Source organism: Phascolarctos cinereus, unplaced genomic scaffold (genome assembly GCF_003287225.1).
Source record: "Phascolarctos cinereus isolate Bilbo 61053 unplaced genomic scaffold, phaCin_HiC Scaffold_2;HRSCAF=192, whole genome shotgun sequence".
Classification (NCBI taxonomy): Eukaryota; Metazoa; Chordata; class Mammalia; order Diprotodontia; family Phascolarctidae; genus Phascolarctos; species Phascolarctos cinereus.
The window spans coordinates 265,119,371-265,142,640 of NW_027555625.1; the positions used below are offsets into that span (position 1 = coordinate 265,119,371).

The 23,270-nt window shown below is 44.2% G+C and overlaps 1 protein-coding gene across 1 annotated transcript in view; it reads right to left on the reverse strand.

The window, feature by feature from the left end:
* LAMC3 (laminin subunit gamma 3) overlaps positions 1 to 23,249 on the reverse strand; it is an 82,882-nt gene extending 59,633 nt beyond the window's left edge. The window contains exons 1-3 of the mRNA XM_020973568.2: positions 22,819 to 23,249; positions 2,889 to 3,193; positions 484 to 614 (exon numbers count right to left, since the gene is read on the reverse strand). Of these exons, the coding sequence (XP_020829227.1) occupies positions 484 to 614; positions 2,889 to 3,193; positions 22,819 to 23,197 (815 nt within the window). The 5' untranslated portion in view covers positions 23,198 to 23,249. The remainder of the gene's footprint in view (positions 1 to 483; positions 615 to 2,888; positions 3,194 to 22,818) is intronic.
* Between the last annotated feature and the right edge of the window lie 21 nt (positions 23,250 to 23,270).

Below are 23,270 nucleotides of genomic sequence, written 5' to 3' on the forward strand. Positions count from 1 at the left end.
TGGAATTTAGTTCTTTTTAGAATCTGAAGTCAAGCCTCAAGCCAGTTCAGCCTGACTTTTTTTTTAATTAACATATTTGTCATACTGTGAAAGAAGACAGACCCAAAGGGGAAAAAAAAACCCACAAAAAAATACAGAAGGTAAAAAATAGCATGCTTCTATCTGCATTTGGGCTTCTTCAGTTCTTTCTCTGGAGGTAGATAGCATTTTTCATCATGAGTCCTTTGGAATTGTCTTGAATCATTGCATTACTGAGAATAGCTAAGTCATTCACAGTTCGTCATACAACATTGCTGTTACTGTATACAATATTTTCCTGGTTCTGCTCCCTTCATTCTGCATCAATTCATATAAGTCTTTCTGTTCAGCCTGACTTTCAAAAGCTACTGCAAGGCTCAGGTGTCCCTTATGTTCAGCTGTGGCCTGAGACTGCCCCTACTCTTACCTCCCTCACCAGGCCACTGGAACCTACCAGCCACTTACCTGCCCCCCACAGAGAAGTCAGTGATGGCATAATAGTAGGACTGTAACACCTTGGGATCCTTAAAGATGTCATCCCCAAACGTGTTGAGCCGATTCAGGGAGATGAGCAGTTCTGTGCTGGTTACCCATTCCTGTGGGAGGAGAGGAGGGTCACACACATCAGCGGCTATTTAGGCATTCACCCCCATCCCTTGGTAGTCTCTTTCCCCCTGGACATCCTACATTATTTAGGTGCTAGTCAGCTTCAGCTAAGGACATCTAGTTATAGAATCCTGTGACCTGAGAAGTCATCTATGTCATCTCCCTGCTTTTAAACAGTGAACTGTCTGTGAAGTTTAATTTTTTTCCACCTACTTCCCTGAGTGTCCTCATCCTGAGATTCATTATAAAATCGTTGGTTTAGTATTGGAATGGATGTTAGAGATCATAGCCCAACCCCTTCATTTTACAAATGAATAAACTGAGGTCTCTTGGAGTTGGCTTGGCCAATGTCACAAAGAGGTGGCAGAACCAAGATTTGAACCCAAATCAAATCAATCAGCCCATTAGCAAGCATTGATTAAGTGCCTACCACGAATCAAACAGTGCTCTAGGCACTGGAAATACAGAGATAAAACCAAAACAGTCTCTGCCCTCATGACATTATTGCTTCCTACCATCCCCTGGTCTGGTAGCAGGCCTCTGTTCTGGCCTTAGAAATTCCTTTTTCCTGCCAAAACCATTGTTTACCCTTGTTATGACCAATGGTTCCTAAACTCAGCAGTATCCTCCCTATCCATCACTCATGCTCTGGCTCAGGGGTGGGGAACCTGTGGCCTCGAGGTCACATGTGGCCCTCTAGATCCTAAAGCACAGCCCTTTGACTGAATTTGTTCTGTGAAGTTTGGATTCAGTCAAAGGGTCACACTTGAGGACCTAGAGGGCCACATGTGGCCTCGAGGCTGCAGGTTCTCCACTCCTGCTAGTCTGGCTTCACTTCCTTCACTGCCTTGTCTTGAACCAATGTTCAGCTGACCAGATGCCTTTTCCTTCACCTTGATCCCCTTGGCCTCTAGACCTTCTGCCATTCCCAGCATGCTGATCCCCTGGGCAGGTCTCACAATCCTCCTCCTTTGTACCTACTTCCACATAGCAGAACATTGCTGGAGAGAGCTAAGAAATTATTTTGACTGGTTCTACCACAAATTCAGGCAATCTAACTCCAACTGAGCCCTTCTGGCTACATGGCAAGCCTTTTACTCATCTCTGATTGACTCATCATGCCAGCTACTGAGGCTCTTTTAAAATCTTTAATTTTTCTCCATTGACCAACTCTGTCTTCTTACATCCATGCCCTTCTTTCTACGTCTTCCTCCAATTGTCCTTAGCAGATTACTGTGACCCTGACTTGACTGAGGAGACAAAGATTATTCAATCTGAAATTCTTCCATTCTCCAAATATCCAGTTTAATAAATATTTATTAAGTACTTAATATGAATGGAACAAGGCCCTGTGATAGGCACTGAGGATATAGAGATGAAAAATTACATAGCCCCAGCACTCAAGTAGCTTATAGTCTAATGGGGAGTAGGAATGGCAAGTACAGATAAAATGCAAGCTTTTTGAGGACAGGGATTGTTTATTTCCTTCCTTTCTTCCTTTCTTCCTTCCTCCCCCTCTCTCTTTCTTTTTTTCTCTCTCTTTCTTTCTCCTTCCTTCCTTCCTTCCTTCCTTCTCTCCTTTTTTTTTTGTCTTTCTTATACCACTACCCAGTGCAGTACCTGGGACATAATTAGTACTTAATAAATTCTTGTTGACTGGTTAACAATTCTAATAGCTGCTGCACAAACAAATAGGGCCAGAGATGCTGATTGGGTCTGGGATGATTTCATGGTGCTCTGCTTTCTGGAAGACTGAATCTGCTTATAGTCTCTGAAGTTATAACCTGAGTTCTCAGTTAGTGAAATGGGACCCCTCCCCCAGATAAATCTCTCCCTCTTTTGCAAAGATGGAAGTAAGATTCCTTTCAGCTTACATTAGCAGGGATATAGTTTAACACCAAGGTGATATAATTCCAAAACATTTGCTCTATCCTCCTGTTTAACAGCTGTCCAGATGCCAGAATCATAGAATGTAGAGCTGGAAAGAACTTTAGAGAGATTATCTAATGCAATGCCTTCAAAATGTATAGAGGAGGAAACTGAGGCCCCAGAGGTTAAGTGATTTGCCCAAGTTCATAAGTTAGCTATGTGAACATAGCTGGGTCTCTTGATTCTTAGCCTAGCTCTTTCTCTACCAATTCTAGTTCCATGCCTTTAAGATCTATGATTTGCTGGAGCTCAATAAAAAGTCTGGACTGAAGCTTCTTGGTCTATCAAATCCAAGTTCAGGCCCTTTTCCCTGAATCAGGCTGTGTCTCTCTTACCTGCAAGATGGGGCTCTCATCAAAGCTGTAGGCGCTAGGCCGGCCTTCCAGGGTGGAAAAGGCTACGTTGCCTCCACTCAGTGGAGAGATGTCGCTAAATTCATCAGTGCAAAAGGCCACCCTCTCATCCTCTCCGGGCCGCAGGTACTGGCCCTCCTGTTTGCCATACGTCTTCTCACAGGAAGCACTGTAGTACTGGTATGGCACCCAAGGACCCCCAGCCCAGCTGCGTTTGTAGATGGCGAAACTCTCAGGACGGCTGGTGTGGAACTTTAGCCTCACATAGGTGATTTCATAAGCTTTACCTGCAGCCAAGAAGAAATCAGCCCTTCTTGCTCAGAGTAGAAGGACCTGGGAAATCATCTAGTCCAGCCCTGCTATCTGACACAAGTCTGTCCTCTGCAATATCCTCAGCAGTTGGTGATTTAGCTGCTTCTTCATACTTCCAGGGAGGGGAGATGTAAGGCAGTCTAGCCCACTGCTGGCTATCAGTGTCAGAAAGTCCTTATAGTGAGCTAAAAACTTCCTCCTCAGAGCTGTAACTAGCATGGGGAAAGCAGGGCTTTGTCCCAGGATGCCAACATCTAGGGTAGTAGAAGTATGCTTTCTCCCTGGAAGCTGCACTTCCTCTCCAGGAAGGCATCCTTCTTTCCTATTGGAACAGATCACCAAACCCTTGATTCACCTTATGGTCTTCTGTCAGCCCATATTACAGTGCAGTACAATTGCCTCAGGTCTGCACAATTGTACCCACAGCCAGACTGAACTCTGCACCGCCACTGTCTGCTTGACTGTTTTTGCTCCAGGTGAACTAATTCCTTATTAAAACTCTGTGCTGCCCTTGTAACTTCTACCCACTGATCCTGGAGATGGTGTCCATAGCCAAACAGAACAAATCTATTCCCTCTTCTATATTAGGGGCGGGGAAGGGAGAGTTATTCAGTTGTATGTGTTTGATTCTTCATGACCCCGTGGACCCTAGCATGCCAGTACTGTCAGTGGGATTTTCTTGGCAAAGATTCTGGAGTGGTTTGACATTTCTTTTTCCAAAAGAAGTTGATCTATCCCTGTTTGTGGGGTCTTTGGTCTTTAGGATACAGAATATACCTCCCAATACCACTATCATAAAAAAAAGAAAAAACCCAAAACATAAGGTTACAGGATTTAGGAGTGGAAGGGACCTTAGAGATCATTTACTGTTAAGCTCTACATTTTATAGGTGAGGAAACTGAGGCCCCCCAAAAGGAAAGTGCCTTTCCCAAAGTTATACGAGTAGTAGAACATTTAGGGAGGCAGTTGGGTATATCAGTATGTAACAGGAGTCTTGGAGTGAGGAAGACTTGAGTTCAAATCCTATCTTAGACATTTACTAACTATATGACTCTAGAAAAATTATTTTACCTCTTAGTCTCAGTTTTCTCATCTCTAAAATGGGGGTGATAACAGTACCTGCCTCACAACTTTTTGTGAGAATTAAATGAGATAATGTATAGGAAGTGTTTAATGAATCTTAAATAAGTTCTGGCTATTATTAAGCAGGGATTTGAAGTCAGGTCTCTTTCTGCTATTCTGTAATGTCTCCCTTCATGATATGGAGCAGAAAAATAACTCTTTACCTTTGTTTAAAAAAAAACCTTGCTGTGTTCTGTCTAAAATCTCAAAATCTGAGCTAAATTCTGGTATAGCTGTTTGCTGTGTTCATACCAGGGCTGGCTGTAAGAATGCCATTAGGCTTTAATGAATCAGAGAATAATGCAAGACAGAGGAGATCTGGCCTGAGCCACACGGAGCAGACTCCAGGGCTTAGAATTTTAATTCCACATTTGCTAATTTCACATTTGCTACGGACATGCTGTGTGACCTTGAACCACTTCCTTGCTTCCCCTGGGCCTCACTGACTTTCCCTCCCCCCACCCCCACACTAAGATTAACTGTCCTTCAAGGGGTGCAGGGGGTGGTGGAGGGGGGTGGGGATCTTGATTGCAAAAGCCCAAACCCTGTAGGACAGTAGTGGCCTGCTAACAAATCCTGAAGCTCAAGATGTCAATCCCCATGTTGGGATGGAGGTGATTGTGTTGAGACAAGGAGGGATGCAGTTGCCAAAAATCCAAGTGACCGACCCAACCCCACCACCTCTGTGTTTTTCCTGTTGTGCTTGGAAAGTTGTGTGCTGATTTCCTTGGCTTGTCAGGACACTCTGGCTTTCAGGACCAGAGAAGCAGTCCAGTGGCCTGAAGCAAGGCCGAAAAGGGAAGCCTGGCTTCAGGGAGATGGGGACACCCTGAGGGTCAGTATTCTTAAGTGTGATGGCTCAACTGAACTGGGTCAAACAGGGTCATTGGTCCAGAGAGAGCACAGGAATGACTGACAGGTGGCCATAGGGAGCTGAGCGCTGGCTTCGGGTTACATTCCTGTCTGTGAAGTCGGACTGTGCAGGTATGATGGGGAGCATTTAACTAGTTCTGCCTGTGACTTTGGCACAAGTTCTGTCTACACTCGGACTCTCGTTTGGGTTAAGCTTCTGGGGAGCAAGAGGGTGGCCCATCTGGCATTCAGATGGGAGAGAAACAAGCCAGTATCTCCCAGGAGGTTCGAGCCTACCTCACATTCTTTACAATTCACCTCCACAAACATTTGTTAAACAAGCATCATCTATGTGTGCAGAGCACTGTTCTTAGCACAGGGGAAAATGCAAAGCTTAGACAAGATGGGATTCCTGTCCCTATGGCACTCACAGTTCAGGAGTGGAATCAGCAGTGGGATATAGATCTCAGCAGCCTCCTTGCTGCCTAGACCAGAGACTATGCCCTGGAGGACTTAACCCTTTCAGGTTCAACCCTCCCTCCCCTCCTCTCCTCCCTTACTGTTGAGTGCCTCACTTGGCTCCAATTGCTTGAGACATGGTAAGTTTTTTCATTCATTCACTGATCATTCATTCATATTTATAAAATAGTACAAAACAGTACAGGGTAAGTGTCAAAATGTGCAAACTAATCAGTTCTCCAATCTACCAAAATTTTAGTTATCTTGTTATAATTCCTTTTCTCTGTATCCGGATACTAGAGATGATGCCAGTCTGTCATCAAGCATTTATTAAGGTGTTACCATATGCCAGGCACAGTATAACCCCTTAATAAATGTTTATTGACTGACTGACCTCACCTCTAGCTACTTATATCCCTCCGTTCACTTTACCCAGAGAACTCTTACAACAAAGAATAAAGAATAACCTCCCCCCCCCAAAAAAAAGCAGTTTAGTAAAACTAATTCAACCCAACAACTTAGTCTGACATTATATGTAGTATCCTACACCTAAGTTATCCTCCCCTCCCTTTGCAAAGAAGGGAGGGAGGTGCATTTGCACATGTTTTTTGAGAGGGGGACAAACTTGATCATTATAATTATACATCATTCAGTTCCAGTATTTTTATTGTTATTATTCTTTCAAATTGCGTTGTATATCATGTTTTCCTATTTGTTTCATTTTATTTCAGCTGATTTGTCTTCCCATGCTTCTTTGTATTCTCCACATGTTATTACTGTTTGGTTTATTAGTCATGTCCAGCTCTTTGTGACTCCATTTGGGGTTTTCTTGGCAAAGATACTGGAGAGGTTTGCTATTCTTTCTCCAGCTCATTTTACAGATGAGGAAACTGAGGCAAACAAGTTAAACGACTTATCCATGGTGCATATGGGACCCTTCTTGTTATCTTTGACTTCTTTGGCATGTGTGCCTAGCAGGAGGGAGTCTGGGTCAAAGGGGATGAACATTTTACTCACTCTCTTAGCATAACTCTATGGGAATTCTACTATAGGAAGCCAAGTGGCACAGCACGTGGAGTGCTGGACCTAAGGTCCCTAAGACCTGGGTTTGAACCTGTCCCTTGACATCTATTAGCTGTGTCACCCTGGCAAGTCACTCTGTTGACCTCTTGTTTTCCTCAGTTTCCTCATCTGTAACATAGAGATGATAATGAGGGCATCTACCTCCCAGGGTTATTGTTAGGATAAAATGAGAGATTTGTAAAGCTCTTTGCAAGCCTTAAAGTGCTACATAAATACTATCATTATTACTACAATAATAACGATGATTGCTATTATTATTATTATTCCAAATTGTTTGCCAGAATGGTTCCAAGGGTGGGGAACCTGTGGCCTTGAGGCCACATGTTGGCCTTCTAGGTCTTTGGGTACAGCCTTTTGACTGACTCCAAGTTTTACAGAACAAATCCTTTTATTAAGGGAATTTGTTCTACGAAGTTTGGATTTAGTCCAAGGGCCGCACTTGAGGACCTAGAGGGCCACATGTGGCCTTGAGGCCGCAGGTTCCCAACCCCTGACCAATTTACAGCTCCACCAAGAGTGTCTTAATGTGCATATCTTTCCATATCCCCTCCAACATTGACTATTTCCATCTTTCATCATCTTTGCCAATTTACCAAGCATGAAGTGAAACCTCAGTTTTATGTTGACTTGCATTTCTCATTGTTAGAGATTTGGAGCAATTTTTACATTGTAAATACTTTCTGATTCTTTCAAGAATTGTTTGCTCACATATCCTTTGACTATTTATCCATATCTCCAAGCAACTTGATGAGACTGGAATGTGTGGACCTCTGTCCTGTAACATCTGGAGGGTCCCTCCATAGGGGTAGGCGTATGCACTGGAGTCTTGCTACAAGGAGACAGGGAGCTCCTCTGATGAATTTTAGCGACTGATGATCCCTTCGAGATGACTGGCAGTTGAGAGTTAGTGGATTGAATTTTTGTCAGAGGCACTGTCCCTCTTCTTGGCCTTTTTCAATATTCTTCCCTCCTCTTCTTCTGGATTACAGCAAGGGGTTGGTTTGGGGAGATTTCTTACCTCTGCCTCTAGGAGCAATTAGTACCTACTGGCAGGAATTACATGGCAAGCTGCAGGAGCTAGCCTGGCAGCTCTAGAATAGTTCTTTATACCTTCAGGTTTGGAGTTTCCTTTTCAGAGTACAGATCTGAGACTAGATTTCCTGAGAATAGACTTTCTCTGACTCAATATAAGGCAGCCACTAGGGCATTGACAGAGTTCCAGCAACAGCTTGTGGCCTAGGCGTGCAAGGCCTTGTAGGAAGGAACCTGGGAGTGGACTTTCTCAGACTTGGAAGTTATCCTAAGTTTATGTGTTCCTAGGTTTAAAAGTTCTCCAGGCCAGGAGGAGTGGCCTCTTAGAGGGAGAAGCTTTCCTCAATGATATGCTTCTTAGAGAAGGAGTGGTTGTTCAGTCATGTCTGACTCTTTATGACCCTATTTGGGGTCTTCTTGGCAAAATTACTGGAGTGGTTTGCCATTTCCTTCCTCAGCTCATTTTACAGATGAGGAAACTGAGGCATATAGGATTAAATGCCTTGCCTAGGGTCACACAGTTAATGTCTGAGGCCAAATTTAAATTCAGGAAGATGAGTCTTCCTAAATCCAGGGCTCCAGCTCTTCTGGAGAAGAAGTCGGATTACTGATGTAGCCCTCCAGCTACAGGGTTGCATGTCTTGTCCAGGGTTACCTAGCTTGTAAGTGACTGAGGCAGGATATGAACTCAAAGCTTCCTGACTCCAAATCCCATACATTGTCTCACTTAGCTTCCTCTAATTAATGATCAAAGGGTTGTTGAACAAAGAACTTGTCATGGACAAAGTCTTGTCATGGGGTGCCAATAGACCCTCCCTGCTGTTGTCATGAGTTGTTTGGACAAGGCAGATCTGGTGGGCTTGTTCATTGGCCCCCAAAGAGAGTATCCCTTCCAAGGGAAATCTAACAGGCTGCTGGACTGCTTTTACAGATTTCCATATTTGGTAGTGGGCTCTTGCCAGCCCTTTGTGAATAACACATTTTTTTGCGTGTGTGAAAGTAAAATAAAGATTGTCCCATACTTAATCCCCATTTAGTTCTTTACATACCTATGCAGAAGTTGGAAACATCATTACTTTATTTACATTGATATTTTCTCGAAATGCCTTATTATAAACTAAGTAAAAAAAATGTTAATGTGAACTCATGAAATATGATTTGGAGAGTATTTCTTAGTCAAAAATACCTGGAATCTGGGGTAGTTGAGCCCCAGAATAACAGAAGTCCATGGGCTCTATATTGTTATCCCAAAGATGGGCCTTTGATTCAAAAACGTGTTTGGGGTCACAAAACAAAATAACCCAACCTTTGCAAGTTTCCAAAGGCAATCTGGTCCACCCTTCTCCTCTTGTTCAATTTTGGGTCCAAATCATTGTCCATTTGCAGTGTCTCTATAAGATAGATCTACTATTGCATGAGCTCAATGGTTATCCCAACTACATGCTGTGGTCTGCACAGTAGGTATTCTGCATCATTTCCTGGATGGATGGTTAGTCCATACTATTTAGGAAAGTTATGGATCAGGGTGGCTGGGTGGTACAGTGGATAGAGCACCAGCCCTGGAGTCAGGAAGACCTGATTTCAAATCTGGCCTCAGACACTTACTAGTTGTGTGACCCTGGGCAAGTCACTTGACCCTGATTGCTATGAACAAAAGAAAAACAACAACAAAAAAGAAAAGTTATGCATCCTATCTAAGAGGTTCTGCAGGAGGCTGGTCAAATGAGATATTTGTAAAGTGCTTAGCACAGTGCCTGGCACATAGTAGGCTCTTAATAAATGTTTATTCCTTTCTCTTTCCCTCTGCAGTGTGCCAACGCTTGATGCAATCAGAATAGTGTCATTGCAAGCAGGAGCACATGGAGGGTCTCATCATCTATAGGACATCCCTCTTTAGTTTGGACTTTATGCTGGCTCTCTTGCTTTTTTAAAAAAATTAATTTATTTTGATTTATCAACAATCACTTCCATAAGCTTTTGAGTTTTAAGTCCCCCCCCACTTTTCTTTCCCCCTCCCCAAGATGGTGTGCAATCTGATGTAGGCTTTACATATACATTCCTATTAAACATTCTTTTCACATTAGTCATGTTGTAAGGAAGAATTAGAACCAATAGGAGGAACCATCAGAAAGAAGAAACAACAAAACAGCAGGAAAAAAAAGAGCAAAAAATATGCTTTGTTCTGCATTCAGACTCCATAGTCCTTTCTCTGGATGTGGATAGAATTTTCCATCATGAGACTTTTGGAGTTGTCTTAGATCCTTGCATTGCTGAGAAGAGTTAAGTCTATCAACATTAGTCATCTCACAATGTGGCTGTTACTTCTCCCGGTTCTGCTCACTTCATTCAGCATCAGTCCATACAAGTCTTTCCAGGTTTTTCTGAAGTCCACCTGCTCATTTACATTCATATACCACAATTTGTTCAGCCATTCCCCAATTGATGGGCATCCTCTCAGTTTCCAATTCTTTGCTGGCTCTCTTGTTTAATGGTGACAAACACCCTTGGCAAGCATATACCCCCCTGTTTTATGCTTCACATACTATTAATAACAATGCTAGCTAACAGCTAATATTTATAGAATGCTTTAAGGTTTGCAAGGCATTTTACATATGCTATTTCATTTGATCCTCACAACAACTGCAAAGTACGTATTGTTACTAGCCTCATTTTATAGATAAAGAGACTAGAGCTTAGAGAGATGAGTGACTTGTCCAGGGTTACCTGACTTGTAAGTGACTGAGGTAGGATTTGAACTCAAATCTTCCTGACTCCAAATCCCATACACTGGTCACTTAGCTTCCTCTAACTAATGATCAAAGGGTTGTTGAACAAAGTTATCTTTTTTATTTTATAGTTTTGCGTGTGTGTGTGCATGTGTGTGTGTGTGTGTGTGTGTGTGTGTGTGTGAGAGAGAGAGAGAGAGAGAGAGAGAGAGAGAGAGAGAGAGAGAGAGAGAGAGAGGGAGAGAGAGAGAGAGGCAGTCAGGTCTAAGTGACTTGCCCAGGGTCAGACAGCTGGTGTTGGAGTCCAGATTTGAACTCAGGTTCTCCTGACTCCAGGGTCACAGCTCTATCTACTGCACCACCTAGCTGCCCCCTATTTTATGGTTGTGACAGATGCATGGGAGACACCTTGATGGAGAACCTTTCAGGCAGTGTTTTGCTGTGTTAAATTCAATGCTTTGGAGGGAGTAGTCAATAAACAATAAATACAGTGGAATCTTGTGTTCTCTCCATGTAATTCAACTGCATGATAATAAGGAAGTCTATTATAGAATATCACTTGTAAAAACCTTCCTTTCCCTTCTAGTAACCTTATCAAGGATGTTCTTGATAAGCATGTAGATTATTCTCATAAACATTTTATATAGATGGGAAATTAGAAATCATCATAGTACTACTGATAATAAATGATTCCTACTAGCACTTTAAGGTTCATAAAATGCTCTCCATGTATTATTTAATTTGAGAATAGTGAAGGACTTGGAGATCACATGCAGGCCCTGCACAGGGCCTGCCAAATAACAAATAGGTGGTTAATAAATGTCTGTTGACTGATTGATAGCATACGAAGATTGGTGGAAGAAACTGATGGCGTTTAGGCTGGAGAAATGAAGATTTTGGGGGGAATATTCAAGCGGTTTAGAACTATCACTCAAAAGAGGGATTGGGTTTCTTCTGCTTAGCTCCAGAGGAAAAAAATGGGAACGGTGAGTGAAAGTTGCAGCCAGCGAATTAACTAGCATTTATTAAGCATCTGCTATGCATCAGGCATCATGCTAAGTGCTAGGGATACAATGAAAGGCAAAACACAGTCAGATTCAGGTTCCACAGAAAGGAAAAATTACAAATAATCAGAGCTCTTCCAAAGTGGAAGGTGTGGCCTTGGGAATAGAATTCTCTGTTCTTAGAGCACTTCAGACAAAAGGCTAGACGTCAACTTGTGAAGCAGAATCTTGTTCAGGGATGGTTTGAATTAGGTGGACCCCTGAGATCCTCTCCAATCCTGACATTCTGTAACCCTTTCAGTCAGTCAGTCAGTCAGTAAATAAGCATTTATTAAGTACCTACTACGTGACAGTCACCATATTAAGCTCTGGTGATATAAAGAAAGGCAAAAGACAGTCCCTGCTATCAAGAAGCTCATAGTCCAGGAGCAGCTAGGCGGCACAGTGGATAGACCTGAATTCAAATCTAGCCTCAGACCAAACACTTGACACTTACTAGTTGTGTGACCCTGGGCAAATCACTTAACCCCAATTGCCTTAAAAAAAAAAAAGAAGCTCACAGTCTAGTGGGGAGACAATATGCAAACCACTATGTACAAGCAAGCTATATAGGGGACAAATCGAAAATATCATCAGAGAGGATGATCTCACCCAATCTCATTGGTGGGCCCCTGGATAAGACTATCCTAGGTTCAACGTACTCTATGAATGTATCCACTCGACCATAGGTGACAAGTCCCCACTCATGTACTTATCTGTACTAATCAGCCAGAGGACACGGCTGGTTCAAAGCTAAGACATTTAATACAATAACCATAGCAAGAAAAGGAACTAGAATGAAGGAGGATCAGTAAAGACTTCTTGAAGAAGATGTGACTTGAAGGAAGCTGGGGAAGCCAGAAGGTGGAGATGAGACCACAGACATGCATGACTAGGAAAAAGGACGTTGGCCAATCATGCAATAAGTGAGGTTGAGGCATATGTGGGAAGTAGCTTGTTGTACTGCTACAGTGAACCAAGGCCTGTAGTGCATTAATATATCTTCTAGTGAAGTGAAGGATTTATGGAATGACATGGAGAAGCTGAAAAGGATGAGAAGGTGTGGATGGGTTTCAGATCTGTGCTAGTGGTTGAAGTGAATACATTGATGAGATCTCAGGCCTACTGAAGTCCAGATGAGGAATACGAAGCCCAGTGGTGAGATGATTTGTCTGAAGTCACATAACTTCTAAGAATATGGACTGAAACTCAAAACCATGTCTCTGGCCTCCAAATTCAGGGCTATTTTGATTATAGCATGAAGGCCTAGATTGTCATTGGCGGATATCAGGCAGGTTTGAGAACAAGAGAGAGATTCAGGAAAAAGGGAGGGAAGAGGGGTGAGAGAAAGTGGAAAGAGAGATGATGGATAGTGGAGATGGGGGCCAGTACCAAAGTTCTCAGGTGCCCCAGGTGACTGCTCCTACCCAGCCTTAGTCCCCAGGTGTCAGCCATCGCATCCCCTTTATCTGGGTGGTCCCAGAGGGAGAAGAATTATGTTCTGGGGCAGGGAACGTGTAGCCAAGCTCAGACTTCCCTCTTCCCTCTATTTCTACTCCCCTCCCCCTCAGCCACCTTCCCAGAGAGTCTGGGCCCAAGGCGACTGCTCCCCAGATGGCTTTAATTACAGGACTTTGTTTTGTTTGCCTTTTCCCAAAATAAGCCTCTCCCACTTTGAACTCATTATTTGCTTGGACAGAGCCAGGAAGTGGGGCTGGCTTTGTTTTTTATTAACGGCCCCAAGTGTCATTCTAGATGAGTTTCATTTCCCAGCTGGTCCAAGGAGATGGCCACTGGCCCATCTGATTTTCTTCTTTGGAGTTGTTCCGTCGGATTGGGACACAGGTGATGGTCTGCACTGCACTGCCCTGGGAGTTCCATGATCCCTTGGCTTGGCTGCCTAATGTCTCTCCTGTGCCAGCTGAGAGCACAGCTCTCTGGTCAGATGATATAGTCCAAGCTCTAAAAAGGAGATGACCAAGTCTTCAGTCATCTCCTCCATTCTCCAAATTCCTACAGCCCTTACTATCTGTGCTGCCCATTTGGTACTTGGTACCTTATTGAGTGCCTACTGTGTTCTGCATGGGAGCTAGCCACTGGACCTACAAAGATGAGTAAGATATGGTCCTTGCCTTCAAGGCACTAACAGAGAAGATAACACATTGCCATAAGTATAGTCCCTGTGACTGGGCATAGAGACTAGTGATGTGATTGATATGGGGAACTCCCTCTATCAATGCAGGCCATAACCTTCTCTGAAACTTGTAGGCTTAGAGCAGGGGATCTTAACCTATTTTGTGTCATGGAACCCTTTGGCAGTCTGAAGAAGTCTCTAGATCCCTTCTCAGAGTAATGTTTTTAAATAATTGAAGTATATATTGAATTTCAGTTAGAGATGAATAAAAATGAAGAGCTATTTTTTTTCCCCCATCCTAACTCTCAGATTACTTAAAATCTCTCCACAGACTGGTCCATCTGCCCCAGGTTGATTCTCTCCCTTACAGACTTACCTGGATCGTGGAGGGGTTAGGTGACTTGTACGGATTCACCCAGCCCAAATGTGTCAGAGCGGGGCCAGCTTTTCCTGGCTCAAAGGTCAACTCTTGTTTGGACCCCAAAACCCCTCTAAGTAACTCTGGTACAAATTACAACATGGCAAATTTGCAGGAGAGGCCCAAACCCGGTGTGACTATCTTTTTTTTTTATCAACTTTTTGAGGGCTGATTCATCTCTGTACACCCACTAAGCACAGTGTTCTTCTTGCAGCTGTGGGTAATAGAACTGACGTCAGAGGATTTGGAATGGAATCTGCTGCTTAACTGCTGATAACTGGTGTCGACTTAGACTGGTTACTTAAACTCTTTCTGCCTCAGTTTCCACCAACCTATCAATGAGCATTTATTAATTAATCACCTACTACATGCTGGGCAAATGATTTTTTGCCATAGTACATAAAAAGCTGGCCTTGGAATCAGGAAAACTGTGAGTTCAAGTCCTACCACTGACCCATACTGGTTGTGTGACCTTGGACACATCTTTCAATGCACCAAGCAATTTTCTAAGACTCTAACTTGCAGTGGGTAGAAATGTGCTTTGATAGGGAGTTCCCTAGAAGTGAGGTCCTTTTATGAATGAAATCATAGATCCAGTTAAAAAAGAAAGAGTGAAAGAAAGGAAGGAAGAGAGAAAGAAAGAAAGGAAGGAAGGAAGAAAGAAAAAAGGAAGAAAGAAAAAAAGGAAGAGAGAGAAAAAAGAAAGGAAGGAAGGAAGGAAGGAAGGAAGGAAGGAAGGAAGGAAGGAAGGAAGGAAGGAAGGAAGGAAGGAAGAGGTACCAGGAACCATGCTAGATGCTAAGGATACAAGCACGAAAACTAAACAGGTCCTGCCCTCAAGAAACTTCTATTGTATCTATGATATGATAGGGTTGAATTAGATGGTCTTTGAGATATCTTTGCAACTCTAAATTCTAGCTTCACATAATTCAGAATCCTAGAGCTAAGAGGGACCTACATGCATCTAGTCTTACCCACCCATTTTACAGGTGGGGGAACTGGGGCCCAGATAGAGGAAATGACTTTTTTAGGTTACGTAGCTAGTTAGTGGCAGAGCCAGAACTGCAACCTGCATTCCTGACTCCCCCTTTTCACTCCATCACTCTTATTTCCTCGTTAATATCAGCACTAATTCCCTCCCCACTTCCTACCCCCTTGCTAGACCACAGGGACCCCACCCTTATTGAACTTCAGTTTTTCCCAGCTCAGTCTTAGTCTTCTCTGAAGTTGGACAAGTGTGGGCCTTATTTATTCTCATCTGTGAACTGGGTACAATAATCTTTGCCCTTCTTCACAGGATTGTTGTAAGGCTCAGAAAGTGTGCTTTGGAAATGTCAAGCATTATGCCATTTATTGCCAGTATGACTGCAGGTAAGTCATTTTCTGAGCCTGAGTTTCCCCATCTGCAAAACAAGCGGTTTGGACCAGATGACCTCTTACGTCCCTTCCAGCTCTGGGTCTAGGATCCAGTGAAGCCTGGGCATTTCTTCCCTGCAGAATCTCAGTCCTCATTTCTTCAGTTTAGATGAGTTTTTTCTTGCTTTTCTGTAGCGTATTAGAATGTAAGCTATCTAAGGGTTGGGACCATGATTTTGCCTTTCTCTGTATCTCTAAGAGAAGGGGAAGGGAATAAGCATTTATATTATACCTACATGCCAGGAGCTCTGTTAAATACTTTACTATATTTAATTTCATTTGATTCTTGTAACAAACCTGTGAGCTAAGTGCTGTTATTATCCCTATTTTATAGTTGAAGAAACTGAGGCAGAGATTTTTTTAAAGTGACTTGTCCAAGGTCACACTGCTGGTAAGTGTTTGAGGCTGGATCTGAACTCTGGTCTTCCTGACTCCAGGTCCAGTGTTCTTTCCACTGCTTCACCAGCTACCTCAGCTACTAAATGCCCAACACTTAGCACAAGTCCTGGCACATAGTCAGCCCTTAATAAATGCTTTTTGACTGTTTCCCAATGGCACCATAAGTGCCCTGAGAACAGGGACCATGTCTCTATTCCCTCTTCATTTTATTTCACTTCAAGAAACATTCATTAAGCACCTGCTTTATGCAGTGTCTTGTGCCAGGTGCTGGGGGAGACTGAAAGTCTGCGTAAGATAAAATTCCCCACCTTCATGGAGCTTACAGTCTACTAGGTGGAAGACATAAACAGAGATAATTGAGGCAGCTACATGGGTCAGTGGAATGAGCGCTAGACCTAGAGTCAGGAAGGCCTGAGTTTGAATTCAGGCTCAGACACTTACTAGCTGTGTGACCCTGGGCAAGTCAATTAACCTCTGTTTGTCTTAACCCACTGGAGAAGGAAATGGCAAACCATCCTACCATCTTTGCCAATAAAACCTTGTAAGGGGGTCAAGAAGAGTCAGACACATGAATGATAGAAGAAAAAACTGTAATATACCATATTACATAAGAAGAGCATTTGAGTATGATTACACATATAGCAAAATATTATACATCCCATACCCTTCCCGTGTTAGAATATCTCTTTGATTGAGTTCCATATTGGAACAATCAGATGTGTGACTTGAGTGTAAATGAGGCCTAGACTTTATTGACTGAGTCGATCTAAAGCATAAGCTAGGTGTTGGCTGAGGAAGTATACTGGGATTGGATGAATCCCACATATCCCGTGGGGCTTGGATAAAAACAGCAAGATCCTGGTGGAATAGCTTCAGCCAACCCCCTGAGAGAGATCTGCCTGTTGCAAAGACACAGAGACCAGAGACAGAATGGAATGTACAGAGTGTAATAACACGCCTCATAGGTTACGACTGATAATAATATAGTAATTGAACATCATTAATAATAATAATAAGTCTTGAAGCATCAGAGGAACTTGAGCTATCCTCTTTATTGCCAAAAGTCAAACAAATAAGTGTCAGAGCCCAGATTCTCCCACCCGCATATCTTGCTGTCTCAAGCTATTGTGAGCTCTCCTGCCCCTCAGGGCTTTTAAGAGCCCTTCATACAATTACTGTGGTTGGCTGACTCTCTTTCCTGGCTTTCCCATTTCCTGCAGGATCCCGTCCCCCTACTCCACAGGCCCCCAGCCCAGCTGGGTCTCTTGGGGCAGCAGGCCTAGAAGGAGGAAGAGTGAATGGGTTTGTCCTGGGCGATTCCCAAAGGCCCTGGAGCCCCTTGTCCTGCCTGGGGAGGAAGGGAAGAGCAGAGGCAGCCAGTCCAGGAAGGGCCTCTATGAAGGAGGAATCAGGGGACAACCGGCTGGGCTATTTCCGCCCGCTGGGCTGGAGCCACTGGGGGTGTCATGTCAACAAACAACCCCTGATCGGACCCAATAGACCTGCCCAGGACCCAGCATTCCAGACCAAATCTGGAGGGAGTGGAGAGCAGGGAGCCCGTTCCCTGGCCCCCCACCAAGTTTCCAAAGCAAATAAAGCTAGACTGTAGACAGAGTTTGGGGAGGGGGAGCGGAGGCAGGGCGGGAAGAGGTCTCTACCAGGCAGCAGGGCTAGCGCTCTCTAAGGTGACCCAGCTCCCAATGTCTGGGACTCCATTCCCCAGATCCACTTCAGGGTGGAGTGGGGATTAGCAGTGCCAGCCCTTCACTGCCCGTCATGGGGTATCCTAGGCCTTCTCCTAGAATTGTGAGGAGTGAGACTGGCTGTTGCTAGAACTGAGCAATCATTGGCTGCTGGTTTTCTACTGTCCAACTGCCCTCTCTAACATGTCTTATACTCCACGGCCTTCCCAGGGGTGGAGGGTGGAGGGTGAGGAACAGGCCTCTGCCTGGAAGTCAGCCACTTTTTCAGAGGTTTCAGTGGAGATGGACTGGTTCTGAAGTCAGAGGACCTGAGTTTAATCTCTTGCCTTGTCAGTTTGGACCTTGAGCAAGTCACTTAACTTTTCTGGGACTCATTTTCCTCATCTGTAAAACATGGGTGATTAAAACTAAATGGAGCCTAAGATCCCTTGCAACTCTTGGTCTGTGGGCCCATGACTGCGTGATTCCAGGGCACTCTAAGGTCAGAGTGAGCAAAAACAACAGATTTAGCAGATTTAGCTTGGACGGTAACACCCAAACCAATAAGGCCGACAGATGGAGCAGGGGGCCATTTAGTGGAGATGCGTAGGGTTCATTTCCCTTTGGAATCTAGGGCATTTGGCTGTTGCTGTTTTCAGTCATGTCTGACTCTTCATGACCCCATTTGGGGTTTTCTTGGCAAAGATACTGGAATGGTTTGCCATTTCCTTCTCCAGCTCATTTTACAGATGAGGAAACTGAGGTAAACAAGGTTAAGTGACTTGCCCAGAGTCATACAGCTGGGAAGCATCTGAGGCCAGATTTGAACTCAGGAAGAGGAGTCTTCCTGACTTCAGGCCCAATGCTCTATCCACTGAGCCACCTAGCTGCCCAACATACAGAATAGACACAAGGTAACCTTTGAGTTCTTTTTTTTTTTTTTTGGCTAGGCAGTGGGGTTAAGTGACTTGCTCATGGTCACAGCTAGTAAGTGTCAAGTGTCTGAGGCCATATTTGAACTCAGGTCCTCCTGACTCCAGGGCTGGTGCTCTATCCACTGTGCCGCCTAGCCGCCCCCAACACAAGGCAACCTTTGAAAGGAAGGCACTGGCAGGAGAAAGACAGGGAAAGCCTTCCCTCTAGAAGGTGGGATTTGAGCTGAATCTTGAAGGAAACCAGGGATTCTAGAGGAGAAAATGAAGAAGGAAAGTATTCCAGGTATGGGGCACTGCCAGTGCAAACCCATGAAGACAGGAGAGCGTTAGGTGTGAGAAATAGCAAATAGAGCATGGCTAGTCCATTGAGCTCATGGAGGGGTGTCATGTGTGAGGGTTCTGGAAAGAGAGGAAAGGGGCAGGATGCAAAGAGCCTTAAGCACCAACAGAGTGGTTTAGATTTGATCTTCGATGTAATAGGAGACCCTGGGATTTATTGAGTAATGGGTGGTAACATGGTCTGACCTATACTTCAGGAAAATCACTTTGGGAGTGGTGTGCAGGATGGCTTGGAGTGGAGAGAGACTTGAATCAAGGATACCAATTAATGATAGTTATCCAAAATGGGAATGGACTGACTTGGGAGGTGGGCTCCCTTAAATGACAAGTTTTCAAACATTTGTGAGAGCTGATGTCGAGGGGATTTGTGTTCAGATATGGGGTGGACCGGATGGCTCCTGAGGTTTTCTTCAGCTTGAGATTTTGTGAGATTTTGGGATTCTATTTTGCTATGATTTTGTGATTCTATCATCGTCCCCATTTTGTAGGTGAGGAAACTGAGGCCCTGAGACATTAAATTATTTACCTAATGAATTAGTTACTAGACCTCAGATCTCCTTTCTCCAAAAACGAGACATCCAAGATACAGTCCTCTGGGAACTCCATGATGGTCCAACCTATTTTTCTCAATGGTATCCCCATTCACCCATGCTTCTCCTTCCCTTTCCTCCTTCACAGGCAATCAATTTCTTCATCCTGTCATTCTAGCTTTGCAATATTTCTCTTTCTTCCTTTCTATTCCCATGGCCACTATAAATCCAGGCCCTCATTACCTTTCACAAGGACTATTACAATAACCTCCTAATTCACCTTTCTATTTCTGGCCTTCCTGTCTGCAAGTCATCCTGTATTGGTTGCCAAATTAACAGTCCTAAAACATAACTTTGATCAGGATCTCCCAGCACGCGCACACACACACACACACACACACACACACACTCTATAGCACAGAAGCTATCCTTTGCCTACCTAATAAAATTCAAACTCTTCAGTCTGGCATTCAAGGCCTCCCACAATCTGTCCCCAGACTTTCTAGTCTGATTTCCTGTGGAGGCAGATGGAATAATGTGCTATCTAGAGCATTAGAAGATGTGAGTTCAAATATCAAGTCTGTCATTAACTCATTACCTCTGGGCATGTTATTTAATCTCTTGGGGCCTCAGTTTCCTTTTCTATAAAGTAAGGGGCTTGGATTAGATGGCCTAAGGTCCCTTCCAGCTCTGATTCTCTGAATCAACTCCCCAATACATATAGGACCCTAAGCTTGTGCCAAAAGGATTTACTTCCCATTGCCTGACAAAGCCATGTGCTTTCCCGTCTGTGTCTTTGCTCGTACTCTAAACCCCTGAATATTCTCGTATCACACGCCTCTGAACCAAGAACTATTTAAGCATTCTTCAAGACCTAGCTGAAATGTCATCCCCTCCATGAAGTCTTCCCTCCTGATCCCCACTATGGAAGTGATCTTGTCACCCCCAGCTCATATGGCGCTTTGTTCACACCTCTCTTAAGTCATTAATCATATACCACCTAATATGTTGATTATTTGCGCATTTATTTTACCTTTCCTACTGCACTGTATGCTCCTTAAGGGCAAGGCCATGTTTTGTCCAATTTTACATCTTATTCAATATCAAGTACTTTGTAGACAGCAAATATTGAATGAATAAATGAATGAATGAATGAACCTGCTCTGGCCAGTCCTTCTCCATAAAGCAAAGGCTTCTCTCACCCTTCATTGGAGGGTTCTGGGAGCTGGCCAGACACTACTGCCTTTTATCCCAGACAGGAAGGCTAGGCCTAATAACTTGAGGATTTGGAACAGATGTCCATGAGCTTGCAGGGGGCTGGGAAAGCAGTGACCTCCATCCCGTTCTGGCTGTCCTGCCCCCTTTACTTCTGTCCTTGACCCCATTCTCCCTGGGGACCCCTAATCAGTTCTGACCTCTTACACTCCTCCTCCAAAAATTCCCCATATCCCTGGGGCAGAAAGCAAGGTGAAAGGACAAAAGCTCATCTCCCTGCCATGCTTTCTACACTGAAGATGAGCCAGGAGCTCACTCTGCTAGTTATGTTCAACTCAGCCTTGGCCTTGAACCTTGCACATGGAGCCCCATCCTTAGGAGTGAGACCAAAGAGTGGGGGGGGGGGTTCTGACATCAACATGATGACCAGTGGGCCCCCCCTTTCCCCAAATATTACACAATCCCACCTCTTCCTAGCTAAAGTTGAAATCTATTGGCACCCACTCAAGGCCAACATAGCCCACATTCTATTTCTCCTTAATAGCAGGGACTGAGACTAACTCTGTCTTATGGTGTATTGCAATAGCATGTCCAGGCTGTGCTTTGTAATCCTGCTTTAGTATAGGTTTAGGGATTTTTAACCTTCTTGAAGTGCATGTGTTAATTTTCCTCACTCATTGGAAAACAAAGATTTCAAGTTTTTATAATGGGGCAAAATATTCCACAATATAGTAGAACAGTCAATATACAATATAGTAATTAGTCAATATACAATATAGCCAATTACAATATAGTAAAATAGTCAAATATAGGATATTGCAGAATAAATAGCATGGCAAGAAGGGCCATGGCTAAATACGTGATGCAGCAGAGTCCAGGAATTCAAATACTATTGCTTTTGCTCCATGCCTCATTCATAAAGAGTCCCTAGGGTCATAGACACATGTAACCCATTTAATCAAACCAGCATCTCTGTGAAAACAATACATCTTCCCCCACTTCCCTCCCCATCCCTATCCCTATTCCCTGTCCCAAATTCCAAATTCCCTCCCCCTTAGCGCTGGGCCCTGGCCAGTCCTACCCCTGGGTAGCTCTGTCCCTAGCTTTCCACCTCCGCAGGTCCAGGACTTACATCTCTCCTGCTTCCAGGAAGCCTTGGCCCTCTAGAGACCCCAGACCCATCTGGGGAGCCCTCGTTAGCTTTCTTTGAGATAAATTGCCAGATCGACAACCATAATGGATTAGGCTGTCTTGGCTCAAATAAATAAGGACAGATTCCTGATGTATTGCTGGGTGAATGTGTGTGAGGGGTGTGGGGCAAGGGGGAGTTAGCACCCAGATGGGCTATTATTTTAATTACTTGGTTCCCAGAAGATCAAGTCCTTTCCTTAGCACAGAGGTTCTTAACCTGGGATCTTTGAATTTTTAAAAGAAATACTTTTATAATTGTCTTTCATTATATTTGGTTTGTTATTTAATCCTATATTTTATTTTATGCATTTAAAAACATTATTCTGAGAAAAGGTACATAGGTTTCAATAGACTGCCAAAGGGGTCCATGATGCAAAAAAGATTAAGAACCCCTGCCCAGCATTCCCCCACCGCACCTCTACCCAGACACACACACACAAATGCATATAAATGTATCCCGCCGTATATATCCCATGTACCATCATAAATTCTGAGTGGAGGCAGTTTAGGGGTGAGCTAAGAGAGCTAGTCATTACTGAGAAAATTTAATTTCATCTAGACCAATGCTCTGCAAATAACTCCCATACCCACACTGAAGTAGGAGACTTCACTCTAACCTTTATGCCCCAGTGTAAAAAAAAAAATTCATTTTGACTTCTGTCCTATGTGGGCGTAGAGGGTAAGATCATTATTGTTCGTGCTGACGAGCCAAATGCCCAACTTTGTCTTCCATGGGAGGGATGGAAGGAGAGGGAGGGGGGAGCCAGAAAGGGAAAATTCCCCCTATTTCAATGTAAGAGAAACCTTCCCTCCAGGTTTCAACCCGCTCCCCTATCCTTTACCCCGACCCAGTTCTCCAAATCTTGCCCTAGCAAGTGTTGTCTGAAAAGTTTCTGCTGTCACTTTCTCTGCACCCAGAGCCCGGTGGTGCTCAGGACTGGATAGGGAAATAGGGCAAGTAGTGAGAAGGGAGTGCCAGGGGGCTGAAGTGAAGGCATTGGAGGGAGCCTGTGATTGGACTTACCCAGCTGGAGGGTGATGTTGACTGAGTTGGGGTACTGGACCCCAAAGGCCATGGACTGGCTCTGCCACCAGGTACTCTCTTCCTGGCTGTGGAAGTCGGTCAGGTAGGAGGCATTGTGGTTGCGGTCTGGATCGCTGGCATCACAGCGGTGGCACAGCTGAGTGTCTCCAGGGGCCCCCATCTGGAGGCAATATTCTTCGGGTGGGGTGCCACACGTGTTGGTCACCTGGACCTGGTGGCCAAATGCTGCATTCTCGAACATAGGCAGACAACGCTGTGGGTGCCCTTGCCCATCGTAGCAAGCATCCATGCCCCCGTGGGCCATTTGCAGGCCCAGGCAGAGCAGGACCCCCACACAGAGACTGAGAAAGTCTTCCATGGTGAAGACTCAGAATGTCCTCTCCTTGTGTTCTCTTTACTCACTTGGGATTGGGCTCCAGGTCCCTCCTCCA